Below are 19,315 nucleotides of genomic sequence, written 5' to 3'. Positions count from 1 at the left end.
CATGCGGCATTGTGACGTTACTCGATTTCAGTCATTTTGAGCAGGAATGAAGAATTTCTTAAATACGCAAAAGAATTCAGCACAGCATCCAAACACAAAAACTCATTTCATGTGAAGGAATGCAAATAAATAACTGTCATTTGACATCTTAATCCAGATGTAATTACGTGGTTCATACAGTTACTATTTTTCGTTTTGGGGGCGCTAAAATATTATTGGCTATCGAGGTTAAAATTCTTCGACATAATAGCGAATGTAACCATTGGAGGAATAAAAGAAGAAAAGAAAAGAAAAATGACTTTGATTGCGCTTTCATATCACTGAGAATTGTTGCGTTATCTCCTGTGATCGAGTTACATGCTAATATTCAATTAGTGCATTGTAGCGGAAATTCAATCTGTCCTTTAAATTTACAATCTAAACCTGTTCAAATTTATCACTGACCAAATATGAAGGACACCGCATATATGGCAATGTGAGTAAACATTTTACTTGATAAAGTAAAGCAAAGTAACTCATGATACGGTATCACGTGATAGTTCAAGAATCTAAGAATACACAGTCATTCAGAAAGAATTGCTATATTGAGAAAACGAAATTAAACATCTCTGTTTTAAGCATGAAAAAAAAATACATTGACTTTTTCTGATCTGATAAAAATTTGTAACCCATTTTTCATTTTGACAATGACCACCATATGGAAAGGCTTCGGTGTACAAGGGGGAGCAATAACCATATTACATGCTGATGCATCGATCCTGTATCAAAACAGATAATGATACGGCACATCACGATATCAACGTATCATGCTGGCATATCGATTCTGTATCAAGGCAGATAACGATATGCTACATCACGATATCAATGTATCATGCTGGCATATCGATTCTGTATCAAGGCAGATAACGATACGCCACATCACGATATCAATGTATCATGCTGGGATATCGATTTTCTCTCAAAGCAGATAATGATATGCTACATTGCAATACAGTATTTCATGCTGACGTATCGCTCCTGTAGCAAAGCACACAATGATACGATACATTGCGAAATTGATATTTTGCTCTACCGATATTCAAATTTTGTGTTGAGCCGATGCAAATTGAGAGCAAAATCAGTATTGCTGATACTTTTTAATGACTAGGTAAATAGTGACTTCGTGCTATGTCTCTATCTATATGAATTTCCTTCATCTTTGAGTGTTTTTTTCCCCCCCGGACACACACAATTCGGGCAAAATTTTCGAGGTAAATGAGGTTTTTTTTTGTGTGTTTGTTTGGGGGGGAGAGGGGTTGCGCAACATTGTCAGATTTGGACAGAATTATCACTCAAGAAAGAATTGAAACAATTAAAAGTGAGGAAACTTCAGCATTTTTGTCCTCAAATGAACCGTGCGAAATGATTCCAATTTGAATGAGTACTCCACCACAAATCCATGCACCTCTCTGGCCACCACTTTTAGTCAATACAGAGGAAATTTTGAACACATTTGAAAGTGTACCTTCTCGTCATCAGCGTGTTGGACATCCTGAACGCCGCACTCTGCAGCATCCTGTCCCGGCTCTCCTTCCTCATACGTGGACTGCGTGTCCCCCATTTCTCACACAGCCAGACGCCTCAACTTTCCCATCAAAAAACAACAAAATCCCTGAGACGAGCGGAGCAGCGGTGGCAAATGATGCAAGCTGGACGTGCCAAAGTCTTTTTGGCCCCAGCAGGGGGAGGGAGGGATTGGGCAGGAAGAGGAGCAAGTGTGCTGCGGGGTCACATGAAGCAGTGAGCTGTCACGCTGCTCTTTGCTGTCGTGATGTTTTCAGAAAATAGCGGTGGTCAAATGCACGATTATTAGCAACGCTAACATGGGCCTGATTGGATTTGAGCATCCCAAAAAAAAAAAAAAGCCACTGATGATGACTTATGATTTGTTTTTGTTTTGTGTCAATGAGTCAGTTAGCTGCTTCAAGATCCACTGGTGGCTCATTTCTGGTCATCACAAAAGACGTGAGGACATTTCCTACACAGAAAAAAAAAAAAAACATGATTATTTGACGAGTTTCACATTCCTCCATCAATTTCAAACTGTTTCAATTTCGACATATTCGCATCAGTCAGGACATCCTGGGTGACAGTTTTCCACTTTTTGAAATTTCACAGGAATTCTACATTTTGCACCCCCACACCCCAAAAATAACATCTTAGAGACTATTTTCCACATTCCAGTAATTCCTACGTTTCCAAAAATGTGCAATTGTCCCAATAAAATTCCTGAATTCAGAGATTTGTGCACATTTCCCTACTCTTTCCACTGTTCTTGACCGATTCCAAACCATGCCAACAACTTCAAACAGCTCATTCAGCCGATCTTGTGGCATTTTTTTTAATCCCTTTCTGCACATTTCCAAATTTCACCAATAAAATTGCCAAATGAAGAGATTTCACACACTTAACTCCTCCTTCCACATTTCCTGACCGATTCAAGCCATTCTAACTTCAAACGAAACCATTTTTCCTCCATGGCAGTAACTTCCACAACGCAAGTCCAAAATAACCTCATTATTACTCCGCTATTGGTGAAATCGCTGTCACCTGATTTTTGGAGACCATGTTGTCGAAACGGGGGCTCGGTAAGTTTTTGCCCTTTTGTAAAGTGGACATCTGGCAATTTCTATTAAAATAAAACGTATTATCAGTCCATTTAAACCGATGAAGAATTTGTTTATCTTGTGTCAGGAATGATGTTAGTTGAAAAGGAGCGTGCGATTGCCGACGCATGCCCCGCCCCTTTCTGACAAGATTGATTTGCAAACCGTGTTCAACCCTATTTTATATTCAGTGCATATCAAAAGTCTACACACCCGTGTACAAATGCCATTTTTTTCTGAGATTAAAAAAAATAATGAGACCAGGATCGGTCATCTCAAAACTTTGTGCACTCTTAATGTCATCGATAACCTGTGCAGCGAAAAAAAAAAAAAAAAAAAAAAAAAAAAGCATCTTTTTAAGAGGGGGAGTCAAAATAACCCAGATGATATGATGTGGTAGCATAAGTGTGCACACCCTCTCATAACTCAACTGTATTTACAGAGCGCTTTGAAACAACCACCGCTGTATACAAAGTGCTGCACATGGAGCAAAAATAATTCATTAAATCATAATTCAAAAGCGTGTACAAATTTGAGGAAAACTTGAGCTCAGTAGTCCATTTTGGAATGCGACCGTAACAACAGAATGTGGAATTACGTCCATTTAGATGTCATTTAAGTGTACAAATGCACTTTATCGTGTTGATTTTAAGGTTCGTCTTCCAGAAACAACCGCAACATCTGTGCTTGCAATCCTCATTTCACATCACGGCACCAGTCTTGTTTTTCATATTTCCTACGTCCGGCCGATGACATGTGACGCGGGTGGAGAACGCCGCCGCGCCACAGTTACACGCTCGTGCAACCGTGTTTGTCTCGATCTCACCTGATCGTTTTTAATCGCATTAGTTGTGTTTTTGCTGCAATCAGGCCTGATCGCGCCAGTCAGTTGACTTGCATCAGGGTCGGACACGAAGCCAAGTTTTGGTGGCCCTGTCGGAACCGGTGCTGGATACAGTACGTTAAGATTTAGTGATTATTTCTGTGTGTTTTGATGCACTGAAATCATGACAATTTCATCTCAGTTGACTGAAACGTATTCGTTCAGATGGAAATTTGGGACTGTGCTGCTGAACAATAAACTGTGCTTGGGTGGAATGAAGGGCAACAGGTGGACACACAGGTTGGTTGCAAATTAAAAGCATTTCATTGTTCTGTCTGTCACAGCAACATCGCTGGCTTCGATGCCGTTTGACAATCACTGTACTGTGTGCAGGCCTTCTTTCTTATGTAGTCTGACAACTTGAAACGCATGGTCCAAATTAAAAAAGCTCACACTCTGTGTGTCCAAGTGGGACTTTTTTTTTTTTTTAATTACCTCGTTGCCGACCCCATGGCCAAGATCTCTTCAAAGGTGCCCGACGCTTCACAGCTTGGGAAAATGCAACCCGTGACTTTAGGTTCCCAGTGGCCGTAACATGATTTGCAAGCAGAATACAGACCTTTTAAAAAGAAGAGGTGTGTGTGTGTGTGTGTGTGTGTGTGTGTGTGTGTGTGTGTGTGTGTGTGTGTGTGTGTTTAAGCTTTAATTGGAGTCACTGCACAGCTAACTAGAAGCAGCTGATGTTTGCTCCGCCGATTACTGTAAAGTTATGTGATCACATGGAAGGCCGTTGGAGGACTGCGGTTGGGGGGGGGGGGGGGGGGGAAATTGGGGTTCTTGCTATATTTGACAATCATTAATGAGCAATGATACATCATGTAGACAGCATACAAAGGTGTGTTTGGGTCAGGGTTTCAAATTAAAGTTCCCAGACAGACTTGAGATTTCAAATAAGGGTGCGGTTTTTCAATTGAAGCTTTCAAGACGATGTTTCCAATTTAGGTTGTAAAGCCGAGGTGAGGGTTTCTGACTGTGGATTTGAAGTTCGGCCCGTGTCCACATGTCACACTTCTTATTTTGTGGACTCATTTCTTGTTGTTGACTGCTCTTCTTTTCGGACTGAGCAAGTCTTCTATTTGCATGGACAGCTCGTAAAAAAAAAAAAAAAAAAAAGACTTATTACGTATTTGATTTTTTCCAGAAGATTACTGAGGCATACCTCGTTCCCACACGGAACATACAATATTGAGTTAGCGTCAGGACATGTTACTTATTTGCACTCTGGCCACTAGCTACTCTGTAAGCAAATGTTGCGCGGCTTCGCCTTTGACGAGCGGACGTCATAGCTAGCAATATGTCTTGGGCGGTATGTCAAACTCATTTAAAACTGCATTTCAAAAATGAAACGTACTGTAGATGTATTTTAAGAGGCTGTTTTTAAACAAACAAGTAAAAAACGTTACAACTTCAACAACAGGAAGATGCAGGTGCCGGGCTCACAACAGTTGAGAACCACTGACTTTGAATGTCGTTAGCATTAGCATTATTCTTTAGCATGTTTGCTGTTTGAATCCATCAAAACGTGAGGTGATTCGTATTATCATTAGTATCATAATTATTATTATTTTTATTGTTGTTATTGGGTTTCGTGTATGGTTTCAGACCTGAAGTATGGTTTGAAATTTGTGTTTGAAATCAAGGTTAGGGTTTCAAATGATAGTTCATGACACGTTCGGGTTTCGTGTTTCTGGCTCGACTTGAATTTGTTGTTTGTTGTTTTTTATATGTTTTCTGGAACTTTTTTCCAGAAGTCCCCGGGATGTGCATGCGTGTGTATGTCACATGGAAGACCCAAACGAGTGGACATTAAATTGATGCAAAATTGAATCAAGTGACACCACACTTTACAAGCTGCGAAAATGGAAGCGATAACAAACAACATTAAATGACATTCCATGCCGACATAAGTCAGTCAGGCAAATATTTGTAGTCAAACCAGGACGATGACTTTGCGAATATTCAACATCAACGTGAATCAAATTAAGGTTACAAGATAGGTCTAAAGTTTCAAATTAGGGTTTCAAATTGAGTTTAAGGTTTCAAATCAGCCTGTCAAGTCATGGTTTCAAGTTTGTGTTTTTTATGGTTTTGAATTTATTTTTGAAGTGTCGATCTGGATTTGAAAGTTCGGGTAAACAAGTCATAGTTTTCTGATGCTTACTCCTCATTATAACGTTCATTAGCTTAATCTTGGTGTCACCTACATTCAATACCCCCCTTTCTAACGATAGCTCAGTTTTTTTATTTTGCATTGGTGTATATTTGTTTTGGGTTTTTTTTATATGTCAAAGGTCAGTATTGTAGTGCATTAACAAGTTAATGGGGTAAAAACATACAACAAAACCAAAAGTTACATAAAATCTACTGTAGTTTAAATGAGTTACTGGTTATAGCGCTACGACGACATCGTGGCAGCAACAATTAATCCAAAATTCCGAATAACCGTGAAAACATCAAATATTGACCGAAGGAAAAAAGTGATGAGAAGGCAAAGACCGTCCACAAGGTGGAAGCAACAAACTTGGACGGCACCGAAAGAATATGGCGGAAGCGGAAATATGCACTGTATGCTAATATGACGATACGAAGTCAAACAAATCGATCGAATAAGTTATTTCCGGTAATGTAGTTCAGAGTACATGTGATATATTTGTTACCTTTTACTGATATAAAACTAAAAGACGAATTGAACATAACAGTTTTCATTTTATTATATCCATGTGTTAAGTCTCCTAGTATTCATTTTCCAACATGGTATGGTGTGATTCCGCACTTGCGTAGGTTTATTTTGAAAGCATCACCGGTACTTGTCTGGTTAAGCACTTTCCCGCTTTGTTAGCTCCTACCCGCGGCGGTTCGGCTCCGACAGCGTCTGACAACAAGCGTCGTTTGTCAGCTTCTCGCGCCCTCCCCACCTCCTCTCCCGTGCCACCATGGCCCCACGGCGGTGCTGAGGCGGCCCCGCGTTCACGCTCGGCCGGTGGACCGCGCTCATCCGACTCTCGGATATCTCGCCAGAGGCCACAATGAGCTCGGAAGACGCCGACGAGCCGCGGGACAGGCCCGACAGCAGCAGCAGCAGCAGCAGTCGTAGCAGCAGCAGCAGTGGTGGCGGCGGCGGCGGCGGCGACGACTCCGACAAAGAACCCGACATGGACGGCTCGGACCACGACGGAGACCTCGCCCGGAGCTGCCCTCCTTCCCCGCCCGCAACGAGCGCGACTTCGGAAGAGCGTCAAGAACCAGCCGCCGCTCCTCGACCGGCAGGTGGCGGCGGCGGCGGCGGCGGCAGCGGAGGTTCGGGCTGCGACACTGGTCGGCCCACAAGTCTGTTCTCCTGGCTTCAGACCAGGTCCATCAGGCGGGGCGTGTTTGTGGATCCCGTGCGGGACAATTTTAGGACCATGACTAGCTTGTACAGTTCCATGAACCCGGCGGCCGACTCAGTCAACCTGAGCACCAAGACTCACGGTGCCGTATTCAACCTGGAGTACTCCCCAGACGGGTAAGGCCTTCAACTCGGTTGAGACCGAATACGGAGGCACAAAATGTTTCATTTCACACACGAGAGTTGCCCTTTTAACCGTTGTTTGAAGCCCCGTTCTTGTTATTTAAAGCTGGGTTTGAAACCCAAATGTTGTCTTGCAAACCTAATCCTAAACAATCGTCCTGGTCGAAATCCCCCTTTGAAAACCAAACGCAGGCTTGAAACCCTAATTTACCGTGGTGTGAAGCCTTAACCCTATCCCCGGCTTGAAACCCTATTTTGAAAGCAAAACCCCGGCTTGAAACCCACATTTCTGGCTTGAAACCCTGATCTTGGTGTTCAATGCCTATTTGTCACCGAAACCCAGGAATGAAAATGTAAATCCAAAATCAGACTTGAACCCGACTTTTGCTTGACACCCTGATCTGAAAAACTCATTTTTGCTTGAGATCCTCTTTGATGCCCAAATTTAACCCTGGTTTGGATCCCTAATTTGAAACCCATACCAAGTCTTGATGCCTTAAAACTTGTAAAATGTGTCAAACCTGTCGAAGTGCAATATCAAATAATTTTAGACATCAAGAGTGTAATTTGCTTTATTTCATGCCGAGTTATTTATCTGTTGACACATTTAGTCGTACGATCACGTTTGTAGGCGTGTAAGCGATTAGAGTGGGTCAGTTGGTCAGCGTGGATTAGTAGCTGGGTCAAAGCGACGAGACGGCTCACTAAAGCGGGTCAAGCTGAAGCAGGAGGCCGGATCACGTTCGCGTTCCCGCTCGCTCCTCCAGTAACGGCGCGCTACGCCCGTAACTTCCAACCCAAACCCAGTTTGAAACCCCAGTCCGAAGCTTGTAACTCCAGTTTGAAACGCTAACTGTGGCTTTTTATTGCTGATTTCAAAATCCAGCCCTGGTTTGAGATTTTAACCCAAAGCCGGGCTTGAAACCCTAACCCGAAAATACATTCTAAACATTCATATTCACGATGAGCTTATGATGATGCGTGATCTTCAGGTCTGTTCTGACGGTGGCCTGCGAGCAGACCGAGGTCCTCCTCTTTGATCCCATATCATCCCGACACATCAAAACTTTGACGGAGGCCCACGAGGACTGTGTCAACAACATCAGGTGACTTTTGTATTCTTTCCGTTTACCTGTCAAAAAGTGAGCCTCAATCTCGCCAGAGTTCTAAATATCCACAACATTCGCTGTGGAAATGGTGGCCATGCCGTCACCGTGGGCAGGTTCCTGGACAACCGATTGTTCGCCACCTGTTCGGACGACACCACCATCGCGCTCTGGGATCTGCGCAAGCTGAACTCCAAGGTGTGCTCGCTGCACGGCCACGCCAGCTGGGTGAAGAACATCGAGTATGACACTAACACGCGCCTGCTGGTCACCTCGGGCTTCGACGGCAACGTCATCACGTGGGACACCAACAGGTTACCTGACTTTGACTTGAAAACAATCATCGTGATTTTTATCGCACCTCTTAATAGCGTCCTTGCCGTACCGAAAGAATGACTTTGGCGACAAAGCGCAACTTTAGTTTCGATGAAGCTCTTCGACGCACACCAACCTAGTTCGGAGGCACCAAGATGCCACAGGATGGCGACAAAGCAATACTTTGATCGCTTTCGCCTTTACCGCACACAGATTGAGGATTTCTCAATTTACTCACTCAGTGTGAAATATTTCACCGGAATGAATGGCACGCCGATAAAATCCAAAGTGCATGCGCAGATGAAATGGACCTTCTGCCATCGAGCGGGAAAGCTTTTCCTTGTTCTGCCTGTCACTCGATGTTGCCTTCATTTGGTAATCACTGATCGAAGCGTTGACGTTTCCTCGCACGGTTCCCGAAATGTGCCGTGCAGATTCACGGAGGACGGCTGCCCGCACAAGAAGTTCTTCCACACGCGCTACCTGATGCGCATGCGCCTGACGCCCGACTGCTCCAAGATGCTGATCTCCACGTCGTCGGGCTACCTGCTGATCCTGCACGACCTGGACCTCACGCAGTCGCTGGAGGTGGGCAGCTACCGCATGTTGCGAGCCCGGCGGACCCCGCTGACTTCAGGTTGGCGCCGCGAGCCTTCAGTCCCTTCGGCTGCTACGCCCTCTTGGGCGCCGCTTTGCTCACGTGTTTTTTTTGACGCCCAACGCTTATTAGATGGAGGCGCGCTGGCGTCCCGCTCGGCTGGACCTCGCCACGGAAACGACTCGGGAAAGTTGCACCCTCACAGAGAAGGTGAGAGACAATTTTCCACTGGGCTTGATGAACGAAAAGAAAATACAACGAAAAAGATGGTGCGACCGGATGCCATTTTGTTTGCTTTTCTGTCCAGGTAAATAACAATTTGACGCCTTGTTGTCACCGAGTGGCGGGAATCGATGTTGTAACTGAGCATCTCCAGCTCTTTTATATTTGTTTGGTCAAATCCGCCTCTCCGTGGCCCAGCAGGTGTATAATTGAAATAATTTTGCCGCCCACTAGATGGCGCCCCAAGCCACGGCCCTGATGGTGAAGAATCACTGTCATCACCGAATGATTGTTTCACCTCGAATAATTTGATGATCTATCAATGTATTTTACTTACCGCATCAATGTTTATGAAGACATTTTTTAAATTTGACTCTATAAAAATACAATACTGTAACATATTGGAAAATGTATTTTAAATATTAATGTCTGACAGGATGTGTAATCTTTCAGTGTTATGATGGTTTGAACACGTTCTGCTCATTTCATTGATAATGTGTGACAAATATTTCAACATGAACACAACAAATATTTCATAGCCCAAAATAAATATAATTCAAATATAATTTAGTGTTTTGGCCTTTCGAATGAAACGTACGCTCAATATTAAGACATCCTAAATAGTAGAAGTGCAAACATAATCAGAACTATGCGTGATGGAATATGATTCATATTGCCTTTAAATTCGAGAAATGACTGAGTCCTGCTGGCTAAAAATGTCACTTTGGATAGCCTGCGGCATTTGGGTTCCACGGATCAACAGCCGATCGCTGAAGCCACATCCTCTTCTTGCAGGCCTTTCTCCCAGGAACAGCCTGGAGGTTCTGACCCCGGAGATCCCGGGCGAGCGGGACCGAGGGAGCTGCATCACGTCCTTGCAGCTGCACCCCAAAGGCTGGGCCACGCTCATACGATGCTCCAGCAACATGGACGACCGTGAGGTGAGCCGCCTCGCCCCGACCGAGCGTCAAGTTCACGTAGCGTTATCTGGCCTCCATCTTTGCTCGATCTTAGCTTTTTAAACCCCGCCTCCGTCTTCGTTTTTAACCGTCCCCGCAGTGGACGTGCGTGTACGAGTTCCAGGAGGGCGCGCCCACCCGTCCGCTGGTGTCCCCGCGCTGCTCCCTGCGCCTGACGCACTACATCGAGGAGGCCAACGTGGGCCGAGGCTACATCAAGGAGCTGTGCTTCAGCCCGGACGGCCGCCTCATCTGCTCGCCGTACGGCTACGGCGTGCGTCTGCTGGCCTTCGACGAAAGCTGCGGCGAGCTGGCCGACTGCGTGCCCGTGCAGACGGGCTGCCTGCGCGAGGTGCGCGCCATCTACTCGCACAGCGACGTGGTGCTCACCACCAAGTTCTCGCCCACGCACTGCCAGCTGGCCTCGGGCTGCCTCAGCGGCCGGGTGGCGCTCTACCAGCCCAAGTTCTAGCGGAACACTCGCCCGCCCCAGGTACGCCCGCGTCTTCTATGCACAGACCCGCACGCCCGCCAGGGACGTTTGAGTCCATACCGACCCCCCGCGCGGGCGTGAAACGCTTCGTTCCGCCTTAAATTGCAGATTTAAGGCGGATCTTTTGGGCCAGCGCAGCGGTCGGGTGGCTCGCGTGTCCGCCTCCCAGTTTGAAGGGTGGGGATTGGAATCTGTGCCGCGACCTTTCCTTCTGGACTGTTCCCGTGGGGCTGTCGCCATGCTCGCGTGCGTTTTCTCCGGCCTCCTCCCGCATTTCCGAAAGCCTGCGTGTCAGCTTCGTTGGACTTTCTAAATTGTCCGTAGGTGTGAATGTGAGTGTGACAGTTTTGTTTGTCTACACGTGTCCTGCGATTGGCAGGTTGCCCCGCGGCGGAAGGGAAAAAAAAAGTTTTTTCCTCAAGAAACACAAATTCATTCTTGGAATGCGGCAATGTTTTGTTTTGGGGGTTTCTTTCCTCTCGACAAGCAACAACTTACATCTTCTGACTTTAGTGATCACAATTCGACTTTTTTTCTGACCAAAAATACGACTTAAAAAAAAAATTGCAACTTTATTGGAAGTGGAGAAACATGAGTTTCAGCTTCCAATGTGATGGCATTTTTTTTTCTCGAGGTTTTAATCTCTAAATTTTCTTGAAAACCACATCTGTTTTCTAGAAAAAAATGTAACTTTCTTTTACATGCAGAAAGCATTCCATATTTTCTCAACAAAACTGCGAATATTCCAGCTTTCTTGGAAAAATGAGTTACAAAAAAAAAAAGCACTGTTCCCTCAAACAGTGCGGAAAACACAACTTCAACCATGAAAAATTTACCTTTTAACCTGCCGGAAGATGACAAAAAATATCAAAATTTTGCAAAATGATGACTTTTTTAGGAAAAACAATGTAAAAAAAAAAAAAAGTTCCAAAGATTTGAATGTATTCTTGCAACGTTGCAGCAAATTTTCTGAATAGATGACGATATAATCTTTGAATTTTATGAAAAAAAAACTAAAATGAGAAAACACAAATTTTTGTCATGTGATATTTAGACCTTTTTTTTTTTTTTGCCAAAGAAGTCAAATATTCCAACTGTCGCGAGACAATAAAACTTTTTTTTTTCCTATCTTGTTATTTTTTTTGTTTGTTTTTCCCAAAAGCCATCTCGGGCGAAGTGAGGAGAACTCAAAAACGTGTTCTCGTGTGGATAAGAGTGCAAACGCTTTGGCGAGATGGCCGTCGATCCCGATCGCCTGGTGCTGCTTCGTTCTTCGCGCAATTATCTTCTTCCTCTGCCGTCGCCGCTTTTGGCTCATGTTTCTGCTTCGTGGCCTTTCAGCGTTTTTCTGCGTTTGGAGCTCCTCGTAGCACGCCACCTGCGATGCCGTTGAGGTGGCTTTTTTTTTTTTCCCCCTACCTGCTCTTTTGGTTCTCATTTCCTGTTCAAATGTGGAAGCTCACCTTACAGTGGAAAACAGTCCAGAGTTGTTTTCCCATTCGGTCATTTTGACACCTTTTCTCATTGTAAAAATCCGTAACTAACAAGGACACCCAAAGAAATGTCTCATCCATTAGTTTTTTTTTCTTTTTTTTTTGGCGGGGGTCACCTGAACTAATAATAATAGAAATAACAGTGCAAGAAAAAAAAAAAAAAAAAAACGCAAGCCAAGTGTGAAGTACTATGCATACCAGCTGTAGTTGGTTATCAATAAGGGCTGTTGGGACCACACTGGAATGGGAAAAAAAATTCTATATTAGGGACAATGAAGTCAGAATTGTCCAGCTTTTTATGTATCCTCCGAATGTTCCGAGTTTGGTTTTTTTTTCCCCCCCCTTGGCAAAGTGAAACCTAATCTCGTTATTATTTATTTTCTAAAAAAGGTGAATCGTGTACTCTGGAAAGCACATCTTCAATCATGCCATTTTGACTTTTTTTTTTTTTTTTTAACAATTCTGTGTGGGAAAATTCTCAAACCATTCTTTTCCACCCATCACAACTTTAATTCAAATGTATCTTCTCAGAAAACCTATTTTCTTAAGAACAAACGTATATTCACACTTTCTCCCCCAAAATCCCTTTTTATTTTATTTAGGGTGGTTTTTTTTTTGTAATTTTGCCATTAAAAAAACATTTTATTTCAGCAAAAATGCAACTTTTTCGGAGGAACATTGCAAACCCAACTCGTCTCATTTTATGGCAGGTTTTTTTTTTCCTTGGCAACCAGATTTAATCTCATGAATGACTTTTTCTAGAAAATGTCCATCTGATGCATTTTTATTATTTTACGACTATTGTTACATTGTCACATTTTATCTTGACGTACACTAACTACAACTTTTTATTCTATTTAAAAACTCTGGAAAAACTAATCTCATAATATTCCAACCTTCCAGAAAAAGGTTTTACAACGACTGTCGTAATATTGCAACTTTTTTGTGACACCTAACAATTTAAATACTCGTAATATAACAGCCTTGAGGGAAAACTAGACTTCTTCTTGAAAATATCTTGTGGCTATTCTTGTAATTTGCGCATTTTATTCCCTTGACAAATGGCAACTGTCATACTCCAACTTTATATTTAAAAAAAAAATCGCTGAAAGGGACAATTCTTTTTTTTTTCTTGTCAGAAAAATGCTTTTTTCTTGTAAGATTGCAAATTTATTTGCCCTCTAATCTTTTTTTTCCTCTTCTCAGTATGGCCCTAATAATTATTACCTCTATTATAGTTTATTCTTGCGCTTTTTTTCTGTTGGCAAAAGGACATTTTAAAGTCATTTCAAAACTGATATTCAAGGTTGGGCTGGAAGACTGCGCATGTAAATGCATTTATTGAATTAATTTATTTCATCATCGTTCAGACTTTGTTCTTCTCCGGAGCTATTGGTGTGTGTGTGTGTGTGTGTGTGTGTGTGTGTGTGTGTGTGTGTGTGTGTGTGTGTGAGACAGAGAGAGAGAAACTCGTCTTTCAGGTTTTTCCCTAAGTACTCACAGAAGAATCCAGAACTAAAACGAATATTAAGGTCACTCAGTTTGCTCTAATTTTAAGAATGAAATTAGCGCAAAATATGTATTGAATTGCATTTTCATCTCATTTACGTTGCTCCTTTGCGCGCACCTGCACGTTTGTGTTCAAGTACACGCGGCGCCAAGTTGTATTCATGCATCGAATCATCAAGAGCTATGAAACATGGGGGGAAAAAAGGTACTTTGTCTTGCAAAAATAAAAAATTGCATTGTTTTGCAATGTGTTGTTCTACCTCCTTGCCACTAGACGGCAGCATAACATACAAGGTCTACTTTTGTCCAAAAAAATTAACCCATGCCAGCCAAATACAGTAGAAGGAACTTTTATTCAAACTATTATTTGAGACAGTGTGGTCCTTTTGGACTTGAGTCAAAGTCAAATCGCTCGACATCAGACCAGCTGACACTTGAAAGGGTGCTTTCATGGCATCATGCCATTTGTCATCCTTCAACAGTCGTTGAATAAAATTGCCGCGACTTCACCGGCTGCGTATTCACTTATTCACTCATTTGTCACAGTTCAAAAGGACAGTTAGGGGCGCCACACAAAATTGTACTCAGAATAAATGTGTTGATTATGGAAAATAAAATTGTGCTTGTCGCTGAGGATAAAAATGTCATTTACGAGAAGGTTTTTTCTCTTGGTAATAGCAGGAAAAAAAGTTACCCCCCCCCCCGGCAAAAAAAAACAAAATTGTAAGTATTGTGATTTAGAGGGGACATTTTCATGTGTTGAATGCCCTATTTTTTTAAACTTAAAAAGTCTCAAAAATAGTAATGTTTAAAAATGGCAAGTCTTTTTTTTAATGTTGAAATATTTTTTTTTCTCCAAATGTATGAATACAACACATTTTTCGAAAAATGAAAAGTGTTGCTGGCACAAAAATAAAGTAATTTCTTTTTTTTTTAACTAATAGTAATTCATTGCAGAATAACAATTCTGATGTTTGCTATTTTTTGGGAAAAGAAGTGATATATTTTCAAGAAATGTGGTACAGTCGAGCCCTGCGTCCTCACAATTTGGTGCCTGTGGACTCGCTGATCTCCTATTTTTTTTTTGTTGGGTGTTTTTTGGGGGGCCGGGGTCTTTCCTTTTCCTCTGTTTGATCACGTGACTTTGCACCGCCAACGTGAGAGCAGTCGACAGTAGGGGGCGATATTGCTCGACTTTGTGGCTCCCTCGAATGGAAAAATGGATGAATAAATCAGTTTCATTTCACTATTTCTCCACCGTGACATGACTCACAATATTTTGTTTCGACTCGTCCCGGTACATAAAACGTAATATTGCACAAAAAAATATTTTGGCTCTAGTCTCACTTACAGGTATGAAATACAAACGGGAAGCGCAAATACTGATGTGGCCCCGATGCTCCTTTTCCAAAAGTGATTTTACTACTGGACAGCACCATCAAGTGAAATCCACTCCAAGCGTCCTTTTGGATTGGCAGGTGTACCTAATGACGTGTCCGACAGTGAGGCGACGCCACCGTGCGTGTCGCTGCTCGTTTTTCAATACCGAAATCCTCATAACCGCAAGGAGGTGGATCGCGCCTTGCGGGCCTGCTCTCGTTGCATCCTGCGGCCCTCTCGCCGTTGGTTGATGGCCTTGGTGCTGGCGCGAAGCTTGCGCAGACGAAGGGCCCGCAGGCGCAGCTGCAGGTCCTGCGGGATCTTGCCGCCCTTGGCGCGGATCTCCTTCAGGCGTTGCACGGGCGTCTGCATCAGAGTGAAGTCGCAGACGGTGGCGCGGGGCTCCATGCCCACGTGGCAGTGCCGCACAGCCGGAAGATAGCCCTCGGCCCACGCCACCACTTTGTAGTCGCCCGGGTTCAGCAGGCGCCAGTAGTCTCCGTCGGCGGCTGCGGGATGGCGGGAACGGACGCCAAAAGTGAGCGCGAGGTTGCCGGCGAAGGGGGTGCCGTCCCGTTTTGCCGCCTTACCTGTTCGGATGTCGTGCCCGTGGTCCTCCACCTTGATCACGGCGTCCTCGATTCCTTTCTTGCTCTCCTTGTCCCGCACCACCCCTTTCAGGCCTCGATGAACCTGACAACGCAACATTCGAGGGAGAAAGAAAACATGTTTACGTGGGTAGAAGCTTGTCAAAATGCTCAAGGCAACATTAGGAAACCATCCAAGAGATTAAAAACGAGCACAATTTGCCCCGCAGGAAAAACATCTAATATTACCAAATGAAAGTTTTACTTTTTTTTTTTTTTTGAAAGATGTAATTCAATTTTTTTTGCTCCGGGGAAAGGTTTGAGGATAAGCGACCTGCTCCATGAAGAGGAGGAGAGACTCTTTGTTGTTCTCCCACTCGATGGGAAGCTCGCTGGCGTGAGGAAACTTGTCGCAGGAAAGCTCCACCGTCACCTCGAAGCAATTGGTGTGCAGGTAGCTGAAGTCATTCATGCCTGAGAAGGACATCACAATGACTAGCTGGTATTGATTCAAACTGTCAAAAAAAAAAAAAAAAGAGCCAAAATGTCTGCTATGCACCAAAATGGCTGACTTGAGAGATTGTTTAGGTCAACTACTCACAATAGTCTCATGTTGCTCAAGGAGCCAGTCTCGGCTTCAGTGCCGAATCTCTTTGAAATTCATAGAGAGTGCTACCTAGCTAAAATATCCACTCCGCATCATAAAACGGCGGAATTTCTGTGCCTTTTCAGACATAGCTTTTTAGCCTTTTTTGCTGGTCTACTCCTGATGTTCGCCTACCAGATTTCATGTTGCGAAGTGAAACTAGCTTCAGGGGCATTTTATAAACGTTCTTGAGAGTTTCTGAGCCAAAATGGCCAGTCCGAACCAAAATGGCTGACTTCCTGTGCCCTTTCAGACATGGCTTCTGGAGACTTTTTGGAGGCCTTTTCACGTTATACCAGCCTACCAGATCTCATGCTGTAAATGGGTACCTGGCTTCAGGGGCTGATTTATTATTATTATTATTTTTTTTTTTCACACTTTCAGCAGTGCTACCAAGCCAGAATGGCTTCAAACCAAAATGGCTGACTTTCTGAGTCTTTTGATACATGGCTTCTTGAGACTTTTTTGTAGGCCTGCTCATAATAGACTCGCATTGCAAAAATTTTCTGTTAAACTGGCTTCAAGGGCTGAATTTTTTTTTTTCTTTTCACATTCTCTAGGGTGCTAGCAAAATGGCCATTCCATAGCAAAATGTCTAACTTCTGTGTAGATTGTGAGATGGCTTCTTGAGAATTTTTATGGAGGTGTACTCATGATAGACATGCCTACCAAATTCCATGTCGCCAAGTGAAACTAGCACCATGGGCAGGGCTGAATTAGAATAAATTGCAGTGTGCCACCAAGAACAAATGGCTGACTTCCTGTCTCTTTTCAGACATGTCCTCTCACAACTTTTTTTGCAGGTCTGCTCATGATAGACCCGCTCACCAAGTGCTCAGGAAAAGTGTGTGGCGACTCACTTCCGGGCACGTGGTGCCAGGCTCCGCCGTTGATGATGTTGTTGTACACCTGGAAGTCGTCAGTGTGGCACAGGCGGCGCTCGGGGTTCGCCATGGCCAGGTTGGTGGAGGCGTAGACGGTGGCCAGCCAGCGGAAGAAGGAATTGTCCGGGGTGGGCGTGTTGGCCTGCGGAGCCCAGCCCTCCGTGCCGTCGTACGGGTACGTCACCACCAGCTCGCCCCCGTGCAGGTTGGCGCCCAGCACGAACGGGATGTCTTCCATCCAGCTGATCACGGCGCGCGTCTCCGCGGCCACCTGACACACCCGAGAACCGATCGCGATGAAATTGCTGGATGTTTTCTTCCTCTGCATGCGATTCAGCCATTTTTTTTTTCCTTTTTGCGTCCTTCTACAAGAATCTATTTTGGTGTTTTTTGGTCCCATATTCCAGGATAAGTTTTCTCGTGCCAATGATGATGCATCCTGATGTTTTTGGTCCCTCACTGAAAATAGTTTTTGGTGGTTTTGATTTTGTTCCGTTGTCCGGGTGGCATTTTCCTGAGCAATGTGAGGTGTGAGCAGCAGGTTTTGCTCTCCCTCAATAAAATCCATATAGGCTCTAGTTTTTCGTCCCTTGCTGGGCATTCAGTTTTTGATTCCCAACACCTATGATACTTCCTGATGTGATGGATGTAGTTGTTTTTGCGTGCGTGTGTTCTTACCATGGCGTCCTCTTTGGTGTAGTATTCCGGAATCGGAATGTAGTGGTTGGGTACTTTAGACGGGTCCTCGGCTATCTCCTGAGCATCCCACAGGATGGTGTTTAGATCCGGGAAGTTGTGATTCAGGTCGATCCCTTCATAGGTGTACCGTCCCTCGCCCCATCCGGCCAGCTCGGAGCCCTGAGGAACGCCGGGAGTTTTAAATCCACGTCAGTTTTCACGCAGCGACCGGTCAGGACGACGTACCTTGTTGTAAGCTATTTCGTAGCCGTCCGGGTTCATGGAGGGAAGGAGGTGAATGCGAGTCTCGGTAATGAGCCGGACCACGCGCCGGTTGCCCCTCTTGTACTCGCGGCACAGATACTGCATCAGGTTGAGAACCAGCTCGCGACCCAGGACCTCGTTTCCGTGCATGTTGGCCACGTAGCGGAACTCCGGCTCGCCTGATCAAAATGAGTCATTCAGTACCAATTGAAGTGTCCTGTACGTTTCAATGTACTTACTTCTTCTCCGACATGGATCTTTGACGTCCATAGCCGTCATTGGGAGGGAAGGAGTTAAAATGGCGCTCCTCACCCAGTTCGTGCTTCCCGGGATGATCCGACATCTCCATCACGTAGAGCTTGAGGCCCATGTAGCTTTTCCCGATGGTGTAGATGCGCGTGATGTCGGGACACTCCTCCGCCACCGACTTCATCAGCTTTCCGGAGAGAAGGAGAGCGAGTGAGGTTCGACGTTTTCCAAGCGTGAAATCCGAGCAACTGGTTGTGAACGTTCACCTTTCTCATCTCCTGGTAGTTGTGGTGTCGGAAATCCAGATTATCCTTTGACCTGCCCTCCTGTGCTGAGGAAATGCTCTCCTGCGGCTCTGCAAGCGGGAACGACACGGGGTTTGTTTGAGACGCACCAGGACTTGTTTGCGTGCATTCACACCCGCATAAAAGTCCCGGACCGTCGTGGGAAACGACCCCTGGTGCCTTTCAAGTGGAACAAACAGGACAGGTGTGAATACACCCTAAAATGCGTCCTAGGATGGAGACCGAAAACAACCCTTTGGTCTTCCTCTTGTGCTGCAAGGGAGGGAGACTAAAAAACATGATCTTTGGAAGAGATCACAAGAGCCAAGCAGCCAAGATCAAAAAATGTTTTTTGTTTTGTTTTGGTGCGTGCGTGCGCAAGTACCGTCAAGGCGACATCCGAGTATCTCGGCTCGTAGGCAGATGTCTCCATCGGGGTACCAACTCTGCGGGTTGATGCGGATGTAACGCGCAACCACGGGCACGGGGAGCAAGGCCAGCACCGGACTCTCGCCGTCGCCGTTGCCTTCGAAGATCTGCATGGAGTGGGACGCCACACGTTTGCATAAATCCGTGCGGTGGGATGAGAGGGGGCGGGGAAGGGAGGGG

At 44.7% G+C, this 19,315-nt stretch overlaps 2 protein-coding genes across 3 annotated transcripts in view; one reads left to right on the top strand and one right to left on the bottom strand.

The window, feature by feature from the left end:
- Positions 1-6,351: 6,351 nt before the first annotated feature.
- Positions 6,352-11,726, top strand: wdr32 (WD repeat domain 32). Its single transcript, XM_019890468.1, has 7 exons — positions 6,352-7,033; positions 8,032-8,145; positions 8,262-8,459; positions 8,895-9,097; positions 9,191-9,268; positions 10,076-10,221; positions 10,340-11,726. Exons 1-7 carry the CDS (start codon positions 6,555-6,557, stop codon positions 10,709-10,711), a joined length of 1,590 nt encoding a protein of 529 aa, XP_019746027.1. The 5' UTR covers positions 6,352-6,554; the 3' UTR covers positions 10,712-11,726.
- A 2,943-nt stretch (positions 11,727-14,669) lies between these two features.
- cpxm1a (carboxypeptidase X (M14 family), member 1a) overlaps positions 14,670-19,315 on the bottom strand; it is a 14,239-nt gene continuing 9,593 nt past the window's right edge. For both annotated transcript variants that reach the window (XM_019890453.1, XM_019890452.1), the window contains exons 5-13: positions 19,092-19,242; positions 18,689-18,777; positions 18,486-18,609; positions 18,156-18,352; positions 17,910-18,089; positions 17,208-17,502; positions 16,036-16,175; positions 15,705-15,807; positions 14,670-15,623 (exon numbers count right to left, since the gene is read on the bottom strand). In XM_019890453.1, coding sequence (XP_019746012.1) covers positions 15,289-15,623; positions 15,705-15,807; positions 16,036-16,175; positions 17,208-17,502; positions 17,910-18,089; positions 18,156-18,352; positions 18,486-18,609; positions 18,689-18,777; positions 19,092-19,242 — 1,614 coding nt within the window. In that variant the 3' untranslated portion in view covers positions 14,670-15,288. The remainder of the gene's footprint in view (positions 15,624-15,704; positions 15,808-16,035; positions 16,176-17,207; positions 17,503-17,909; positions 18,090-18,155; positions 18,353-18,485; positions 18,610-18,688; positions 18,778-19,091; positions 19,243-19,315) is intronic.

Source organism: Hippocampus comes, unplaced genomic scaffold, assembly GCF_001891065.2.
Source record: "Hippocampus comes isolate QL1 unplaced genomic scaffold, H_comes_QL1_v1.1 scaffold168, whole genome shotgun sequence".
Taxonomy (NCBI): domain Eukaryota; kingdom Metazoa; phylum Chordata; class Actinopteri; order Syngnathiformes; family Syngnathidae; genus Hippocampus; species Hippocampus comes.
This window is presented reverse-complemented; position numbering and strand designations above follow the sequence as displayed.